This window comes from Larus michahellis, chromosome 1 (assembly GCF_964199755.1).
Source record: "Larus michahellis chromosome 1, bLarMic1.1, whole genome shotgun sequence".
Lineage (NCBI taxonomy): Eukaryota > Metazoa > Chordata > Aves > Charadriiformes > Laridae > Larus > Larus michahellis.
This window is the reverse complement of record NC_133896.1, coordinates 113,360,328-113,379,003: the sequence shown is the minus strand read 5'-3', so window position 1 is coordinate 113,379,003 and position 18,676 is coordinate 113,360,328. Positions and strand designations below refer to the sequence as shown.

General features: G+C 38.7%; 1 protein-coding gene across 3 annotated transcripts in view; it reads left to right on the top strand.

Moving 5' to 3' along the window:
* SAMSN1 (SAM domain, SH3 domain and nuclear localization signals 1) overlaps positions 1-18,371 on the top strand; it is an 81,023-nt gene extending 62,652 nt beyond the window's left edge. For all 3 annotated transcript variants that reach the window (XM_074599576.1, XM_074599585.1, XM_074599596.1), the window contains 7 exons: positions 403-474; positions 1,096-1,251; positions 3,271-3,391; positions 4,822-4,973; positions 7,270-7,476; positions 8,491-8,641; positions 17,143-18,371. In XM_074599576.1, coding sequence (XP_074455677.1) covers positions 403-474; positions 1,096-1,251; positions 3,271-3,391; positions 4,822-4,973; positions 7,270-7,476; positions 8,491-8,641; positions 17,143-17,348 — 1,065 coding nt within the window. In that variant the 3' untranslated portion in view covers positions 17,349-18,371. The remainder of the gene's footprint in view (positions 1-402; positions 475-1,095; positions 1,252-3,270; positions 3,392-4,821; positions 4,974-7,269; positions 7,477-8,490; positions 8,642-17,142) is intronic.
* The last annotated feature ends 305 nt before the right edge of the window (positions 18,372-18,676 follow it).

Below are 18,676 nucleotides of genomic sequence, written 5' to 3'. Positions count from 1 at the left end.
GTATAAATCGCCACAGTTTACACCACCATAACCGACTCTATAGCTATAATATTTACGGAAACACCTTTTTTTCTAAGCTCATAGGCAGCAATCTTACCTAGAAGTAACTCGTAGGTATCTGTGTATAAGTAATGTGAAACTGATGTAGAAGAACTCATATCCATAGTATTTGAAGCAGTATTGTTTCTGTTAGTCATTTTTCTGCTTCAGGCTGTACAGTCACAATTTTTTTTGCCTATCGTCACCTCCTAGTTTGTTTCTAGCTGGCTGTAGCGGTTCATGGTCCACTGATCTGGGAGGAATTTTTAACGCAAACAGGTGACTTGACAGTTGTATTTAAGTCTTAATAACAGAACAAAACACCATCAGTGAGTCAAAGTCTGTCTTCTCTTTTTTTTACAGCGCACAAGCAGCTTTGGAAGCTTTGACCGGTTCAGGCATCACTCGATATCAAAGACAGATGATTCAGCTGAGGTCTGTATAACACAAAGTTTTACTTTCTTCTGTTCACTTTCCCACGACAGTTATGCAAAAACATTGGGAAACTATTGTGTAAATTTTACACGGGTGAGAACTTTGCTTGTGTACCTGGATCTGTGTGATCCTGGGTAATTGGGTCCTTGCCAAAATGAACAAGAGAATGACACCTAAACCTTGGTACTTTGATGTGAAGATTAGAAACAATTTTTCAAAAAGACAGAAGTGGACTTCATGTTGGTGTGTGCCCAAAGTAACCATCACGTGTATGCAACCCACAGATGTGTCATTTCTTGTTTTCAAGACTCCTGCAAAAAAAATCCTCAATTCTTATTTGGATTAAGGACAATAAACAATTGGAAACAACATTTTCTAGCATAAAATGTATTTTCTTTCTGTCATTGACACTAACAGTGCTGCGCTGCAAACATGTTTATGTACACGATTCCCCAGTAAAATGGCTATGACTAACTTCAGTTAGTCATTCAGTTAGACATTATGACTAATGTCAGTCTAACTGCATTGTTGTCCTTAATATTTTCCTGTAATTCCTATTCCACTGTACTGAACCTCATTTTCCTGGTGAGTTGTTACTTACTTTTTTTTATTTCAAATCAGATATCTGAGCTGGAGACTATAAGTGACATCGGAGAAGCAGTACAAACTAAAGCAGCAAATAATGGAGGAAGTTTGGGTAAGAAGATGAGAGCCATTTCCCTTACCATGAAGAAAAAGATGGGTAAAAAGTACATCAAGGCACTCTCTGAGGAGATGGTAAATACAGCTTAAGAATCTTGTGTTTGGTGATGATACATGTGAAGTAAAATATTATGTGCAGTTTTCCTGTTCACGTTTTAATCGTCATCAGTTATGACAATCCATAAAAACGTGGTAACACATACTGAATTAAAGAAGCTTTTGATATGTAACCTTTTTTCACAGCATCACATGATAAGTGCCCAAAACAGACATAGGATTTTTACACCATTTAATTTTGCTTTTTCATCAAAGAGCATTTGCATAAGCACCCCAAAAAAATCTGCTGATGTGGACACAGTGGAGTATTGGATGAACCCCATTGGTAGTCTGATACTCAACCTGTACAAAATGCTTCATTAGAAGAATTTATCTTTCAATACTAGAATTATTTCCGAAGTCAGTTTTGTAGAGGTCAGCCAGCATTCTAGAGCATGACAACTCATATGCCTTATCTGCTTTTACCTTATCTAATCTTAGTGAACCTATCTTTATAAAACATAAAAAACATATAATGTTTCACACACTGCAAAACCTGTTTTCTCAATATGTTCTGTCAGTGAGTTCCAAATTTAAAAAAAAAATAAGGAAAAAGGACTTGTCATACTTAACCATCCTAAAAAATCTAGCTAGTCTTCATCCTATCTATCTCACACACGTGTCAATATCAAATAAGTAGGGAAAATAAATAAGAAACTTCACAAGTAGAAAATAGTGTTTCACAGGATAGACAGCTTTTGGAGGTCATTGACAAGGATTCCTATTTCATTAGTTTAGTTTGAATTTTTTGCTAAAATTCAAGAGGTTGCAATCCATGATTTTTATATTATAAGAAAGAAAAAACTGAATTTCAACATTTACCTTCTGCACATTTACAGCAACAATTCACATAACAGAAATTCAATGAATTATCTGGTTGGACACACATGTAGCATGATTTTCATTCCTGCAGGAGAAGATGACAATCAATACCGGCCCACTGATTAATCTACGGGTTATGCTGCTGACTGATGTAACAAGCACTGTCCTTGTTGAAAACCAACATAGTCTTTCATTTCAATGCCGTGCCTTATATATACCTGTATGGGTCTCTACTGCATACACGCACTGCCATCTTTGCTTGGTTTCATCAGACAACTGATGAATAATTAGTATTTCCCCAAATATAACGTAACATCCTAAGTATTTCAGGATGTTTCAGTTGCATCAAGATATCACGCACATTGGCAACGTGATGAAATCTGCTGAAGAAATTCCTTCCTCCGAAAGCTCATTGTAATTTCACTTAGTTGTTACATCATCCCTAACTTACCTGTGACTGAAGTATGGAACTTACTGTTTTGAATAGGCTGTGATTCCTGAGGTGTGATTTAATGTTATAAACTCAAGGGGCCAATTTCACACATCATTAGATTTTGTGAGAGAAACATGCATCTGTTAATTCTGAAATGCACTGGATTCTGATGCCAATCTGTAGGTTGGGCAATGTGGTGAGCACGGTGCAGGAACACACCGATGTCGTACATGTGTGCCAGCTGTCTCCTGAACGTCCTGTCTGGGGTGCCAGCCTGCCACCAAGCACCCACGATTTTCAGATGTTCAATGCAAAACACAGCTGTGTCAGCTGGCACTTCACCAGGTGCTTTCAGAATTAAACTTTATATTTCCTCCTCTGAGACAATCAGAAAAAACACCTTACCTGTCTCCCTGTGAGTTTCCCATTACAAGCCTTTGTGGCCGCTGTGGTATGTTGCAGTCTTCTGAGACGGAGAATCAGTTTAGCCGCTTGAGCAGGACTGGAACGAAGTGAGTGGGGCAGAGAGGAGACAGGGGGTTTATCCAAGATCATAAAGTGCTGGGGGTGGTGCTGGGCATCCTTAGTACCAGGCATCAACTTCTAAAATGCTTTCTCTCGTAGAGTGGTTCTTAGTAAAGTGTAATGTTGAGTTAATCTCCAATGATGAATTAAAAGAAAAAAACAAAATGTTTGTCTAAAATACATCTCTTGGTGGTTAACATCTGATTTCTGTGTTAAAGAATGAAGAAGGAAAAGATGACAGTGATCCTGGTGGTGGAATACACACTGAGAAAGTCTCCCTAAAAACCAGTGACTCTATGGAAAGTCTCTATAGTCTGAACAGTGGCCAGAGCTCATCTAGTAAGTACCAGATATCCATACTTCTTATTCAGTCACTGGATCAATATTCTTCTTCTTTAAGTCTGAGGTATCAGAGCTGGTGATCAAAAATGTGATAGCAGAGAGCTCTTCAGTCTGGCAGGCAGAGGTGTAATTTGATTAAATGTGCGGCAGCTAGGTTAGATATACCTCTCTCCAGAAATAAAGAGTGTTTTTAAGGGTGGAAATATTAACTGAAGTAAAATAATAACATGGATCATAGGGGATGTTGCTGGTATTTGTGGCATAAATGTTCTTGGGGGTTATCACTGCTATGGTGCTGGCAATCATAGGGTTGCAATCACTGGGTGCAGCCGCACAAGCATCCTCTCTGGGTGTAGTGGCTGTGCGTTCATCCTTCACCCTGCAGATATGAGGCAGACGAAGCACGAGGTCTCTCTGAGATGATGGGTGATGGGGGCCTGACCTGGCGGCTTCAGGTCATGACACAGAGGTACACAGTCTGCTTCTCCCCAAACCCACTGAAAACCCTCCCCCAACAGGGTAGCCTCAGTCGGAGGGCAGATGAATCTCTGATGAGAAGTGGAGTCTGCCTCCACCTCTCTATCTGTTGTTCTGCTGTGGACATTTGCTACGCAGCAGACCACAGCTGTCCATAATGACGTTGCTTGCTGTGCCATCACCGCGGTCACCACGTGAGCCCTAAGTGGGGACTCGAGCGGCAGTCCAGACCATTTGCACTTAGTAGTTAATCTGGCCCTGAGACGGAGCTATGCACTTAAGCAATCACCTCAAACAAAACTATTTTTATGATCATTTTCTGTGATGTGATTTGTGAAAATTGTATATGGGAGTTTACTTCCAACACACTGCTGCTCTTATCTAAAAACATATTTGGATGGGATATTGCAGAGCTTGCTCAAATTTGCTTGAATTACTCTGCCGATATTTTATTGCTTAACTTGGATAAAATGACAGGCAGAAATGTTGATAAGATTAAAATTTCCCTCTGCAATGCAGGTTCCTTTGATGTTTCAGCTAGCTCTGTAATGAAATAAAATAACTTCTACAGTACTTGTTTTCATTTCTCTGAATAAACAGGAGAAGTTCAGCAGAATTAATTCCCTAAATTGCACTTTTAGAGTACATTTTATTAATCTGCAGAGGTAATATTTCAAAAAGTCTGTAAGCAAAATGTGTAGTCTATTAGTATCATCACCAGGAAAAGATTACTGTAGGGTAGATGTTAATGAAAGATCTCCTACCTATTTTCTTCAGTCTCTCAGAGTATGCTTTTTATTGAATGTATTTTTCCTGGAATGTGCCAAAACCACACAGAGTATGCTTTTTCTCTAATTCTGTGCTTTTGAACACTTTCCTCTTGGATGCTGTGCAGAATTGCACATTTGGGCATTTGGTGCAGGAGATGTCTCAACTTGACTCTCTTTAAGGTGGGGTGACCAGCTGCTCAGATGGAACGAGCAACAGGGACAGCCTCCGGTTTGATGACGAAGTCCCTTACAGTGGGCCCTTCTGTGGTCGAGCCAAAGTTCACACCGACTTCACACCAAGTCCTTATGACACTGACTCTCTGAAAATTAAGGTAAGACAACCACGGGGATTTCCTCTTTTCCAGTAAGAATACCAGGGGGCCGTTTCTTAAATGTGAAGAATATGTTTACTGATGCATTTTTAACTGTTAAGTATGCGCAACACTCTAAAAGCAAGACCAATCGCATTGTGCAATGCTTCTATAAGGACTTAGTTCAGAAGCTCAGACAATGCTGCAAAGCCAACTGCTGCTAAAGGGTTTTTAAGGCATAAACTCCACATAGGTATCTCATTGTGGTATCTACCTGGATGCCACAGCTTTTCTCAGAGTAAAATACATGTTGCTTCCCACATACTAGATCTGGAGTAAGAAAAACTTGAGTCCAATGAGGGTGTGAAGTTGCCTCCCCAGCTTTTCCAGTCACAACTAGGATGTACCATAAGCTCAGTGGCACCCATTGTCTTTAATGAAAACAGTTTGCGTTTCCATTAAGCTTTTCTTTAAGCATACCTTTGAACTATGACTCTCTGGCCCTGACAACATGGCAGGGGTGTCCAGGCTGTGTGAGTGAGAAAAAGGAGCTCCAGACATGGGCCCAGTTGAACGTTGCTAAAAAAGCCCAGCGCTTTTCTTCTCTTTCCATGCACAGATACATTCAATATCACCATCCTCCAGACTGCTCTTGTCTGTAATCTGGACTCCTTTCTTTTCTTTCTTTGTAAACACCTTCATATCCAGATTATATTCACGCTTCAGCATCTTTTCTTCTTCTTCACAGCTTCTTCTTCTAGTCAACATCCTCATCTGTATCTCACTGCAACCTCCCCCTCCTTCTCTCTGGCCTGTATATACTACAGTAGTACTGCCAGTACTTGCAGTCTTCACCACTTGCCCTCCACTTCCACCCATACCTAGGGCATTTATTTCTGTTTAGCTGGTCAGGAAATGACAAATGTCTGCTGTCTCACACAGGTTCCTTTTTTAGTCTCTGGGGTGATGTATTTTAGAATTATAAACTAACACCTAAGGTTGAAATCCCCTAAATTTATCTCATAAAATTTCAGTACCTGGAATCTGAATTCAAAGTGCATCTGCATCTTGGCTTAGAGCCACTGCCTAATCCTGACCTGCACCCGTGTCTGAAGTTCCTGAGCCTCCATGAGTGTGTAGAATAATATGTGTGCTTATAGACCTTTAAACAAATGTTTGTTTAGTTTCCATTTCAAACGTGCTCATAGGTCTGAGCTCCATATTCTAACAAAACCAGGTCACTGGAACACAGTGAATTTCATACTTGGGTTTGTACCAAAACTAGGGTGACTGCTTTACTTGCAATTTCTTGACCAGACCAGAAAAGATTTGAAAGTCTTGGACTTGTTAACAGATATTTTAACAAACTGAGTTTGATTTTTAAGTTTGTAACAGAATGCCAAATGAAGTCTGTACATGGGGATTTGTTGGACAGCTCTTTAAAGACTTTCAACATTTTTATAAGTTCTGTGGTACCTGCCCAGAAGAGAGGACTCAATTTTGAGGTCATGGGAGCAAGTTGTGTGACTTACAAGGGAGCCTTTTGACTATGAGAATTGCTCAGAGTGGCTGTTTTGCTGAGCTGAGACCTTGGTTCCCACAGAATGGCTGTGAATACCTTTACCAAAAAGCCCTTTTGAAGCTGCTGTGTTGTCATTCTTTTTTGCACTCACATTTGCAATTGCATCCACAAGTGTGGAGAGCCGAAGCCTTTAGATCTGTCTGCTAAGGCATCTTCCACTATTTTCTCAGTCAATTGTGTTAATAATAGTGGGAAAATTTGACTGTCCTTTGGGAAGGACTGACAGGAAGATATGGAGTTAAATGTTCTTTATTGCCTTTGAGAAATGTAGCTAGTGTTTTTTACCGTAAAATGGGTAAGAGTCCACCTTTCACACAGCTCAGCTATCAGATTTTGAAGACCCTTGAGACGCTGGATAATAAGATTATTGTACAAATAGCACATCTTTGGAAAATAACGTGACAGTGTTCCTTTGGTTTTTTTGCCAAAGCTATGCTCCCTATTCCTGGCAAAAGTTGATTGCTGATGCAACCCTATCCCATTTCAGGGACCAAGGGGAGCACAAAAAAGATGAAAGGTGTTGCTTATGCTCACCTCTTCTTTGCAAAGGCTTGGAGATAAAGATTAGCTCCATTTTCTGTACCTATTTGGCTGGGATGTTATAAAAGCAAAGGAGCTAAATGTAGGTAAGTTAAGACTAGTTAAGATTCTGTGCTGGTTTTGGTCCACAGAGGAAAAGCTATATATAACAAACCAGATGTGTAAGCAGTGGTGTCCTTTTTTTTATTGTTCTAGAAAGGAGACATTATAGATATCATCTGTAAAACCCCCATGGGCATATGGACAGGCATGTTGAACAACAAAGTAGGAAACTTCAAGTTCATTTACGTGGATATTATCTTGGAAGAGGAAGCTGCACCCAGAAAGATAAAGCCACACAGAGGAAGCAAAAGGACCAAGCCTAAAACACTGCAAGAGCTCTTGGATTGTGTCCACCTGCAGGTCAGCCAACGCATTTCTCAGCTGTTTTTAAACTTTTAATTTCTGTGTGCCTGTGTTTGGATGTCATTTACAGGCGGAAGTAGAAAGGCAGATTTCAGCAGTGTTGATGTCAGCAAAGCAGCTTCATGTCTGTCTTTTATCTGATGTGAGTGGCTTATAGAACTGCGTTTTACCACATCATTTGGTTAGGTTAAGAGACTCCACGCAAAGAGGCATGGCGGTGAGCTGTCAAGCCACCGTAACCTGACTGCAACTGTGTGCCTGTGGACACCTCAGGGACAGGACTGCAGTCTGACTTCAGTGACAACATTTAGAATTCCAGTTTTTAATTCTCGTGATCTTTAGTTAGGGAGCAACAGTCTTCTTGCGCTATGCTTGTGTTGTTCCTCTCTCCCTCTCTGCAACCCTAGTTCTCGACTGAGTGTCAAAGCATAATTAGGTCATGATTTACAGGCAACATTTTTAATAATGGTTATTGCTTTTGTGCTGATGCAAACACTCCTTTCCCTGGAGTACACACAGGGTCTCATACTGCATCAACACACAGCTCAAGAGGGACCACGTGTGACGCAGCACAGATGAGGGCTCCCTCAGCTTCTCACCCTCACTTATATTGAAGGACTCCTTCTGGTGCAAAGGCAGAGCACACCCTACCTCAGAAGCCCTCCTGGACCCAGCATGGGAGGTACTCTATGGGGTGACCCGACCCACAAAAGTCCAGAAGCTCCGCAGATTCAATCATTTCTGGCAAAGCTCTGTCCTCGTCCAATTTGCTGCTGTACTCTGTTAGACAACTCAGCCACAGATGCTGGGATAGTCAAGAGGACCCCTAGGCATCTCCACCTCTGTCCTCTCTTGCTCTCCAACTCTGGTTTGATGCCAAAGGCAGGTTGATCAGACTGGAGCATGGAGCCCATTTTAAGCTGACAAAAAAGTATAAGAGAAACTGTGCCTATTCCTCTGCTAAACATAATGCTTGTTCACATGAGATGATTTCCTTGTTTCTTTTTGCAGGAATATGCCTCAACCCTCTTGCTAAATGGCTACGAAACTCTAGAGGACTTAAAGGATCTACAGGAGAGCCACCTGATTGAATTAAATATTTCAAACCCAGAAGACAGGGCAAGATTGTTATCAGCAATTGAAAATCTACAGGACTATGACAGTGAGTGTTTAAGCTTTTTTAAGAGTCATGTGCAAGTTTTAATTGCAGAAACACATTTAAAGAAATAGTGATTCTCAAATTGATTTGTTAAACGACTTTTTCTTTAAATATGAAACATGGAGTCAGATGATTTTCTTATATGTTCAGATAGCAAACTGTACATTTCTTCTAGATGCGTACGTGATTACTATAGTAGTAACACATGAACGATTTAAAATTTTTCATTTATAGGTCCTAAACTAGAGATTGGTAGCAACTATTGCTTCAGAACAACTCTGTTTATGGTGGGGGAACCAACCCCCAGAGAGGTTAAGTGACTTCCTAAAAGTCACAAGGTCAGTGCAAGAGCAGAAAATAAAACCTCCCAAACTCTCCGGTAGTATTGTAACCAAAATAGAGCTTGTTTCAAATTGCTACAGTAAAGAATTTTCTTTATTTTTTTAAACAATGTTCTGCAGAAGAATACAGTTTTTCCTTCCCTCACTTCATTCCACACTTAAATCCTTATTCCAATCAGCTTCATTTGTAGGAAGGTTTTGTGTAAAAAAAAACCCCAACACCAAAAAACAACCAACAAATCTAATAGCTGGTTTTCATTCTTTTCTCAAAATGAATCTGACTCAAGCTTCCGGTGAGCTTCTGAAAGCTGATCATACAGTGTGTGTATATGTATGTGTATTCATCACCATTATGTTTTCTTCACTTCTTCTTTTCACTGGGAGTGGAAAACTAGGATACAGAACAGAAAATACTGTTCTCGTGATACTTTCATGATAGTTCCAGCCTGACTTCTAATTTTAAATAATTTATGTCAAGTTCCTGGAAACTTCAGCTAAGCATCTACTTAATTAGACTCAGTCAAAATAGGAGATGTTTTTTTCTCTTCATTAATACTTGTGCATCCTCACCACCGATCCTCAGCAGTCATTTTGTCAGATGTGCACTTGCAATTGAGAAGCATCTGAAAGAAAGAAAAGGAGACCTTGAAAAGCAATGACTTCCTGGGATATTTTAATATCAATTCTTGTCAGCTGTCCATTTTTTCTGTCCTCAGTAGACAGGTCACTTTCCATTTCTCACTCAGCACATGTACATACATATGCACATACCTGCAAGTACACTTATACCCTATGTGCATCAATACATAAATCTCTCTGGGTTTTTAAGAATGCCTTTTGCTACCTCCTCCATTCACCTTTCCCTGCAGATGTTCTCTAATCTCCCTCCTCGTACCTTTGCTGAGCTGTTTTTTTGACTATTTGTTTGGGCTTTTTCGGGACCCCATTTGTACATGCCTTCTTTCCTTTTCTTAGTCAGCATCCAGGGAAAGGTAAGATCCATGCAAACGTGTTGGGGAGGCATTTAAAGGGTTTTCTTTGCCCACCAGGGTCAGTACTTCTTTCTGGTATACAGCTTTGTGAGATGACGGGCTACAAAAGGACTTTTGAAGGGCTGCCTATGTAGAAGTAGTGATTGAAAGAGTCAATTCAGGAAAAAAAGGGTTACATTTTTCCAAGAACTGGATCTATCTGGAAATAATCTGAAAATATGTTCATCCTCCTGGTTTGCCCTTAAACTGAGTATACATATATTTGTGTGTACTTCTTGGTAACCAGCCTTGCTGCACTTTCTGCACCTTTTATTGTGTATGTTTTTCTATATCAATATTTAACACAAAAAACATGAATGAAAAATTAATTAATTCTTGTTAACGGTTCTGGAAATAATAACATTAAATCTTACGAAGTGGCCCATGCTTCAAAATCAGTGGTGACACTGTAGGCTTAGATCAAGAGATGAATATTTCCTTCACATCTGCTTTAGATAGGTATAACCAATCTTTCTAGTATTCATATTCAATAAAATAATATTCCCAGAATTTATGAATACTCACAAGAACCAGAACCAAGACATCTTTATATACCATGCCAGCTATGAGCATTCATTTAAGTCTATTTGAGTTTCATAAGACTCACGTATATTTTAAAGTAAGCCACGCATAAATACTTTCCTGGTTTGGGATACGGTCTTGAATGAGGACTGAATCAAATCCTTGCCTTATCTAGTTGCCAAAGGTTCATAGAATCTGTCACGTGGCTGGTAGTGACAGAACAGAATTTAACAACTTGCTCTGAAAAGGAAGATACTGAAGACTAAAACTGATAGAAGCCATCTGTTAAGTCGTTATAACGAAAGACAGGGAGTCAAGATCATCTTGGGGATAAGCTCAGCATGAGTCTGACTTCATCTGAATCATTTGACCTCTTTGTCCTTCTGTCAATCTGATTGGAAAATTGGGTGCTACTGTGAAAGTGAATTCTGCATCCAAACTGAACTTTCCTAGGTCAATATTTTTTTTTTTCTTAAATGGGCATGACTCAGTCCAGCATAAATGATTTTTTAATTAAAATTGATTTTCTGCATTGCTTAGAAGTGAGCAGCATAATTACCCACAGCTACAAGGTAATCTGTTTACTGGCCAAGAGTATTCTAGATTTAAGTTCAGTGCTCTTCCAGGTAAAAGCTCACATTATTTACAAATATTGTGAAAAAATGCACTAAGGCCAGACTATATTTACTGTTCTAAGCCCATCTTTCTCATAGAGCTTGGAAGATTTCCATGTCTTTGCATTACATCTGTGCTTCCATGAAGCATGTGTTTGATTAATGGATGGAGTCTCAGGTATGGTCCAGAGTTGAAATGCAAGGGTTTCTGAGTTTTGTGACTCTGCTACGATTCAGAACAGCCATGCATGCTGGAACACAGCCCCATTTTACTAGATTCTACTACAAATGTAATAAAACAAGATTTAATATTTCTGTAATGTGATACCTGATATTGTGAAACGTCCAGATGTTTTTACAGGGCTCTTAATTTCTTTTCCTTTCCTTGGCTTTTTCTTGACATTTATTGTATGTTATACTAAGTGATTTCTTCATGCCACATACTTGTGACTATATAATTCATGTTGCAGAATAAACAGTTATTGAGTTTTCTAACCAAAAGACCCGCAACAATAGTTTCCACATTATATGCTCCTTAAAGGTGTCCAAAATGTAGGATTTCTGGCAGTGAGAATATTTTCATCTTACATCTGATTCAGACGTGAATGAATTTGAAAATAAAATCTTCAGCCATCTCATACCAGGAATTAAAAAGCAAGTTTTATTTAGCAAATGCTCCCACACAGCGGATTTTAAGCAGATTTTGCTTCCTGGTCCTGCACTATCTTCTTTCTACCTTTCCTGGAAGTCCAGGCCCAAATTCACCATCTTCAAGTATTTCAGGTAGCAAGGCTATCCTAGAACTACAAGGTCTTGTAAGCTGCTCATGACCTTCCCCACCCCCCAGATCTCTTTTTAGATTTTCTATAAGTTGACCAGACCTATATATTTGGGACAAAATGATTGGTTTCCATGAATTCATGGCTGAGAAGGAAAAAAAAGCTCTTTTTCATCAAGTATTTCTTAATAGCTTTCCATTCTTCTCCCAGATGGCTTCTAGACAGGAGATGGATGTCTGTGTGTTTGTAGGATGCTATTTTTAAAGTGAAGCAGTTGCTGGATGGTTAATGAATAAAGTAATAAAAGAATTTTGGAACTTTTTTCTTGACTGCTTCCCAGGACAAACATTTTTGTGTGTGCAAAATAGCGTTGATTCTCTTCTCACTGAGATGATGTAAGTCAAGAGGTTCACTTCTGAGGTCCAGTGGGTTACGTTAGTCTGAAGCTATCCTGGCTTAAAGAAGAATTAGACTTCACTGGATAGGTGCATACAGTTAATTTTATAGGAAAAAAAAGAAAGGTGCATATATGCAATTTGGGGGATAATATTTTACGCTCATCTCCCCACACACTCTTCCTTAGTTTACTTTTCACATTTAAGCACCAGATCATACTCAAAATCTCACTGCCAGTGCCAGATAAGGTTTGTTCCTTCTTTATTTAACTTGTTGAGCAAGATAGTAGACTGCTGAGGACATGACTTTCAGTTCTCAGTTGCATTCCTTACCTGAGGACCTAGCATCAAGAGTACCCGCTGGGCAGTCCCTTTAAGTACATGGGATTACACAATATCATGTCAAGGTAAAATAATGCTCAAAGACAATCTCCCCTTCTGTGCTGTGGTACAACTCATTGACCTGGACATAGTATTTCCAGATTTCCCAAGGAAGCTCCTCTTTGCATGCGTATTAGTATTTTTCACCTTTTTTCAGGCACATCTGTTTGCTTCCAGATTTTAGAGACCAAGGAAGCTTCTCATTTCTGTTTTCACTATAGACTCTCCTCTCACATCAGTTCAGTATCCCTCCCCGAAAAGCTATGCCGCTGACTTCAGTGCGTAAATATCTCCAAAAGGTTTATTCCTTTGAGTCCCCAAAGTATTGCATGTGTATGCAGACCCATTTCAGGTTTCTCTGCTTCTTTTTCAAGAAGAATTGCCATTTACTGCTCAAAATGATCCTCTCGTGAGTTTGATGAGTTTTCATTTCATTTTAACAGTTAGGTGGTCTAACTGGTACAGGCACTACAGGTTGCTACACGGCCTTCATATGTACCTAGGAGGTCTAACACCAGCCTTAAAGACACACTTTGTTCTATTTAGTTATTGTATGGGGCTGCTCAGTTTGTCACTGCTGCAGCTTCCAGGAAGGCACACAAGTGACTCAGCCTAAAGCACCGTGCTCCCAGCCCAGTTCTCCTTCTGGGCAAAACCCATGAAGGCAAACTCTCAGATGGCACGCTCATGAAGTATGGCTTGCTGCTGGGTGACCTTCCTTTTTTTTCCAAGACAAAATCCAAGCCTTCTGCCTCTCATCTGGTTTAAACTGACATAACCACACGGGAGTCGGTGTGACCTCAGTACAGTCTTGAGCTGAATTGCCTTAAACCTAAGCTTAAAGTGCCTTCCTAATCAGGATTTTAAACTCATTAAAAAAAGGGGGGAAAAGCTGGTAAAGGAAAAAAAGACATCTATCCCTGCGTGTGTCATGCGCACCTATGTCATTGAACAGCAAATATTAATTTCAAAAATCTAAATAGCAAGGAAGATAAGTATGCATCGCACATCTATTACCGAGGGTCAAGGCCTCACTTTTTTTTTTTTCAGAAGTCTGAATATAATCCTACTGTCTAAAGTAGTATTAGAATATATGTGTCAAAATGATGTATATCTTGGACTCTTCTGGCCATATCATAGACAGCAGTGACTGAAAGCTATTTATCTTATACGAAACTGCTTTACTGTAGAAAAATGATAGGACTTCCATTTGTTGATAAGATAATTATTTCTGATGATTCTGCAACATCTAACGGCAGTTTAATTTTATCAGTTCCTGTTTCTTGTGCATTGTATCTTTCTTCTGATGTCTAAAAGATTATGAGAGTAAACTTAACCTTTACTAATGCGAACCTTGAACATGTATGTATTAGCGGAAGGAATTAAGTAGAACTGAATGTAAGAGTCAAAAGCTAAAAAAAAAAATAAAAAAGCATAGTTTCTTTTCTCACAAAGCAACTTCTAAAATTGTATGCTACATATATTTATAATACTCAGTATCCTGTGCAAGTGGTTTAGTATTTACTGCATAATATATAAGGCTGCTTTAAAGAGAAAAAAATAAAAGTGCCAAAGTTTGCTTTCAGTCTTTTCTTCTTAAATATGGGGGAGTTTTCTTCAACTTTTTCTTCTCAGAAATATAATATTTTTACTGTCTCAAGCAATTAAACCTGTTTTTTTAGTTTTTCATGTAAAAAAATTCTTCTACTGTTATAGGAGGAGACATGAGTTTTACATTTCTCTATGTTTTCTAAATAGAAATTTCTTATTCTCCTAACTGATCTAAATTTAGATTTAAAAAAAAACTCAGTTCCAGGCTTGTCTGTGTCTTTTTCCCTGAAACATACAAGGGAAAGACATCACTCCAAAAGAATTTGGGATCTGTTTTTCACATAGGAACTACTCAGATTATTACAACTAGTTACAGGGCACTAATATACTGACTGAAACTGTATTTCGTTTTTAATCCACTAGTTCCTTGGTCTTCTTTCCATTGTAAAACAAACAAAGTGGATGGAGGTTCCTCTTTGACCTTGAAAATGTAAACAGGATTAACACTTTCTAGGTCACTGCTTGCCAGGGCAACAGATGATGCTAGAGAAGCTGATAAAGGTACCAGCAAGCAGCATTAGGCTGATGAGGGGATTACAGGGGAGGGCAGGGGAGCCCCTGCCCGCAGCCGCCCAGGAGGACTTCACCCAGCCACAGGCTGAGCCCTGTCAGCCCACAGCCACCGCAACCTGGGTCGTCCTGGCGCCGGTGGGATGGGTGCGAGGAGCTAATGACACAGTTTAAACAAGGCTTTACTGGGGCATCTGCTGTTATTTGTGCTAAACTACTTCTGTTGCTACTAATAGCAGCAGTAATACCTTCACTGGTGTAATGCCTTTTGCAGTTCCTTCCTGACTTAATTCAGAAATCAATTGGACCCTACATGATCAAATATTTTCCCTGCAAAGAGAGATAAGATTTGACATGACAAACTGTGTTCTGTAAGATGAGGAGGAGATCAAACAGTAACAGCTATCAATTAAATCTGATGAATGATGTAATCTTTCATGCAAGTGAGATTAACCATTAAATTTATTTGGGAACAAGGTGGGACTTCTATACCTTGGAGAGCATTTAAATTAATCAGAAGTCTCTTTTTTTTACATAGGTTTATGCCTATAACCTATTCATGCAAAAATCACTTAGTTGAGATGCTGGATTCTTTTCTTCAAATTCAGATTAGTTTATTAACTTAATTAGGCAACTGAAAGTTAAAAAATATTAGACAAAATTGACCAGTCCAAACAATCTACAAGACTTCCACCAGGACCTAGAAATATTTCTCAATATATCAAAATGCTTCATGAATTACTCATTGCAATCTTACCCAATGAAGACAGGTCTTGACTCCCTTGCTGTTTCATTTCAATATTTTCAGAGTGAAACATTTCAATTTTTAATTCCTGACTTATTCTTTTTGTCACAGTATAACCCAAGATTTAAAAAATAATCCAAATTGTAAATCTTTCCCTTGTTGCCAAAGCTTATCATTAACAACAACTGAAACAAATATTAGTATTATTTTTCCTTGTCAAAATTTTATAATTCTGGGATTCTACCCTGGAGCTAAACTAGATTAAGATTTTGACGAGGGATAAAATCCTTCATGAACCAGGACTTCAAGTCTGCCTGTACTTGAATTGAGACAGCTTAAATCTGACTAAAGATTCAAAGCTAACTATTTAACCATTGAGTATCAAGTCAAGTGAAATAAGGGAACTTTCTTTGCAAAAGCAAAAAAGGTAATATTTTTCTGAAGGGCTAATTCTGGGGTAAACCGATCTGTTTCCTGTGAAATTTATATTTTGGTTTGAAGTCAAGCCGCAGTTTGAATTAAAAATACAGTTACAGGAGGGCAATAAGGAAAAAGAAAAGTATGAAAGGGGAAGATTTTATGTTTTATAGCTTATTTTCAGAAGAAATTTACTCTGTGTAAGCATCATGTATTTCACAGCCAGAAAACACAAACACGAACTTTAACCACAAGATATATTAGATTCATGATATACAGGTATATCCTGTCTGCATGGTACCAGCTTGCCGAGCTTTTTTTGAGAGGTCTGTCAATACTCTCTCTGAGTTGCAGATTTTTGAGTTTGAATAGATTAGTTGTACATCAGCTAAACAAGGAAAAGCTATTTCCAAGATAATTTGCTTCTATTTAGTTTTGTAACGGTGTCCAAAACCATACAGCAGGAGTTAGGCACCTTAGCTTTCTCTGAGGCCTTTGTGTTTTGGAAAACAACCTTTTGGCTATTAAGCTAAGTTTAGGAAGTTTCCATCAGCCACCCACTCCCACTGAAAAGTCCAGTGCTTTAGAAAACCTGATTACCACATCTGTCTGCTGAGCACTTCTGAAGACCATTGCGTTATATCTCACCACACGGTGCACAGAGTAGGTAAAATGGTGGGGGTTACACTCAAAAGACAGAAAATCTATAATGCAATGTGTTACAAACACGGCACAGTAGTCTACATGATCAATTGCATGAGCAGGCTCTGAAATACCCGAGTGTGGGAGGGGAAAAGCTGCTGCATTTACTGTGGGCATGGTGACCACGCGTGGTGACTGTTGCAACTGTGGACAGCCTAAACGACCTCAGTCTAAAAGATGAGGCCGAAGTCTCCAGCATTCATCTCTGAGCAACATACTGCAGGATCAAAGCCAACCTCAACATCAACTGAGGTGTTGCTATACTTATGTAATCGTATTTTTAGTTCTTTGATGCTGAGGTTTCTGTTTCTGATAGGCAAAAGATACCGATCTAGTCATGTGTATATACTAACTCTGTTTCTACAGTTCTTCAAGATCAGTCATGTTTCTATCTCAAACTCTTTCCCAGGATACTTATTTTGACAATTGTTTTCTTTCTTTTTCTGTTCTTTCTAGTTGAACAACAGCAGAAAAGTGAGGTTGGTCAGGAGACGCGGAGCTTAAGCCCTCACCTCGGTTTCGACAAATCACAGTTAAATGACTGCCCAAGAGATTCTGGCTGTTACATCTCATCAGAAAATTCAGATAATGGTAAAGAAGAAGTAGACCCAGAAAGTCTGTCTGACATGGTGCAGTCAGTAACAATCACTGAGTCAAACTGATTCAGTCCTGCTGCTTTTCTGCAGATTTTCAGAAAAGACAATCAGATTTGCCAGTATGACTGCACAGAAGCAGAACACAAAGTATCCTCAACACCGAAAATCTACTTCTGTCTGATGCACCATGCTCTAGACTGTTTAATATGTGGACTCTTGATAGCTAAATGTTAGCTGATAATAAGGTATCTCATGCTTTTCTTTTCAATGAAACCACAGACCTTTCACTGAAAAAGTTTATACATTTCTATTTATAAATATTTGTACAGTAAATGCATTTTCTATAATAATGGAGAATTGTTTTAGGTAGTGGTACATAATCATAATCATTTCTGGAATTGTCCAAACTGTAAATATTGTACATATTTATTTTAAAAAGATACGGATGAATGACATTGTCTCTATTTTCAGATGTGTTTTGCTGATAATTGTATAGAATGTATTTTCACTGATATATCATCACAATAAAAAGGTGGATACATTCCCATCCTACTTTGAAAAGTATCAAGCTAATTCTCATCAATATTAAAGCTCCTTCATACCATTCTTCTTCAAAACGGGCTCTCAAGTAGGCTATCATCTCCTGCGCTTTATCCTGGAGGTACGAAAGAACTGCAGTGTGAACCTGAGTCAAGCTCTTTGTGTTCATTATCTTTTAGAGAACATAGCCATCTGAATGGCTTTTGCACTGGCAATTTCTTTATTGTTATTTTCACACCTGTTCTCATCCTTCCCAAGCATTATACAGAGAATTCACGCTTGGAGCAAAAAAAAATCAGTATCAGTGCTATGCTTTTATGATCTTTTTTTTTTGTGAAGCTCTTGCCTTTTGTGCGTGGTGTGAAGTTTGTTAATAGAGTATTTGTTTGTATATGAAACTCGGAAGATAATATGGTTATTGTGCACTATTGTCTTTCATAGGAGATTTTACTGTCATTTCCCAGTATATTTTGCACTGGAATACACATTTTAACTGCCTGTCTTCTTTTAGAGTAATTCCTTCAAAAATAAACGGAATCATGTGTTTGAGCCCTTTAAAAACTAATTGATTTTTAATGTGGTCGTTACATTTCAAAGACTGCTCTGTTGTAAGACTAACACAGTAAATGGCAACTCCACTGAGCATTTTTATCATGCATAATAATCTGTGTATCAAATCAATAGAGAAACTTTTTGCTCACCAATTAGTCACACAATTTTCATAATTTAAGGCATTTTGCATTTATGTTTAAAAGTTTCCACGTATTGCTGACAGTTTAAAAGAAAATCACCTTCAGAAGAGATGAAACACGGAAAGTTCCACCCCAAAAAGAGTATTTCTGAAGAAGCTATAA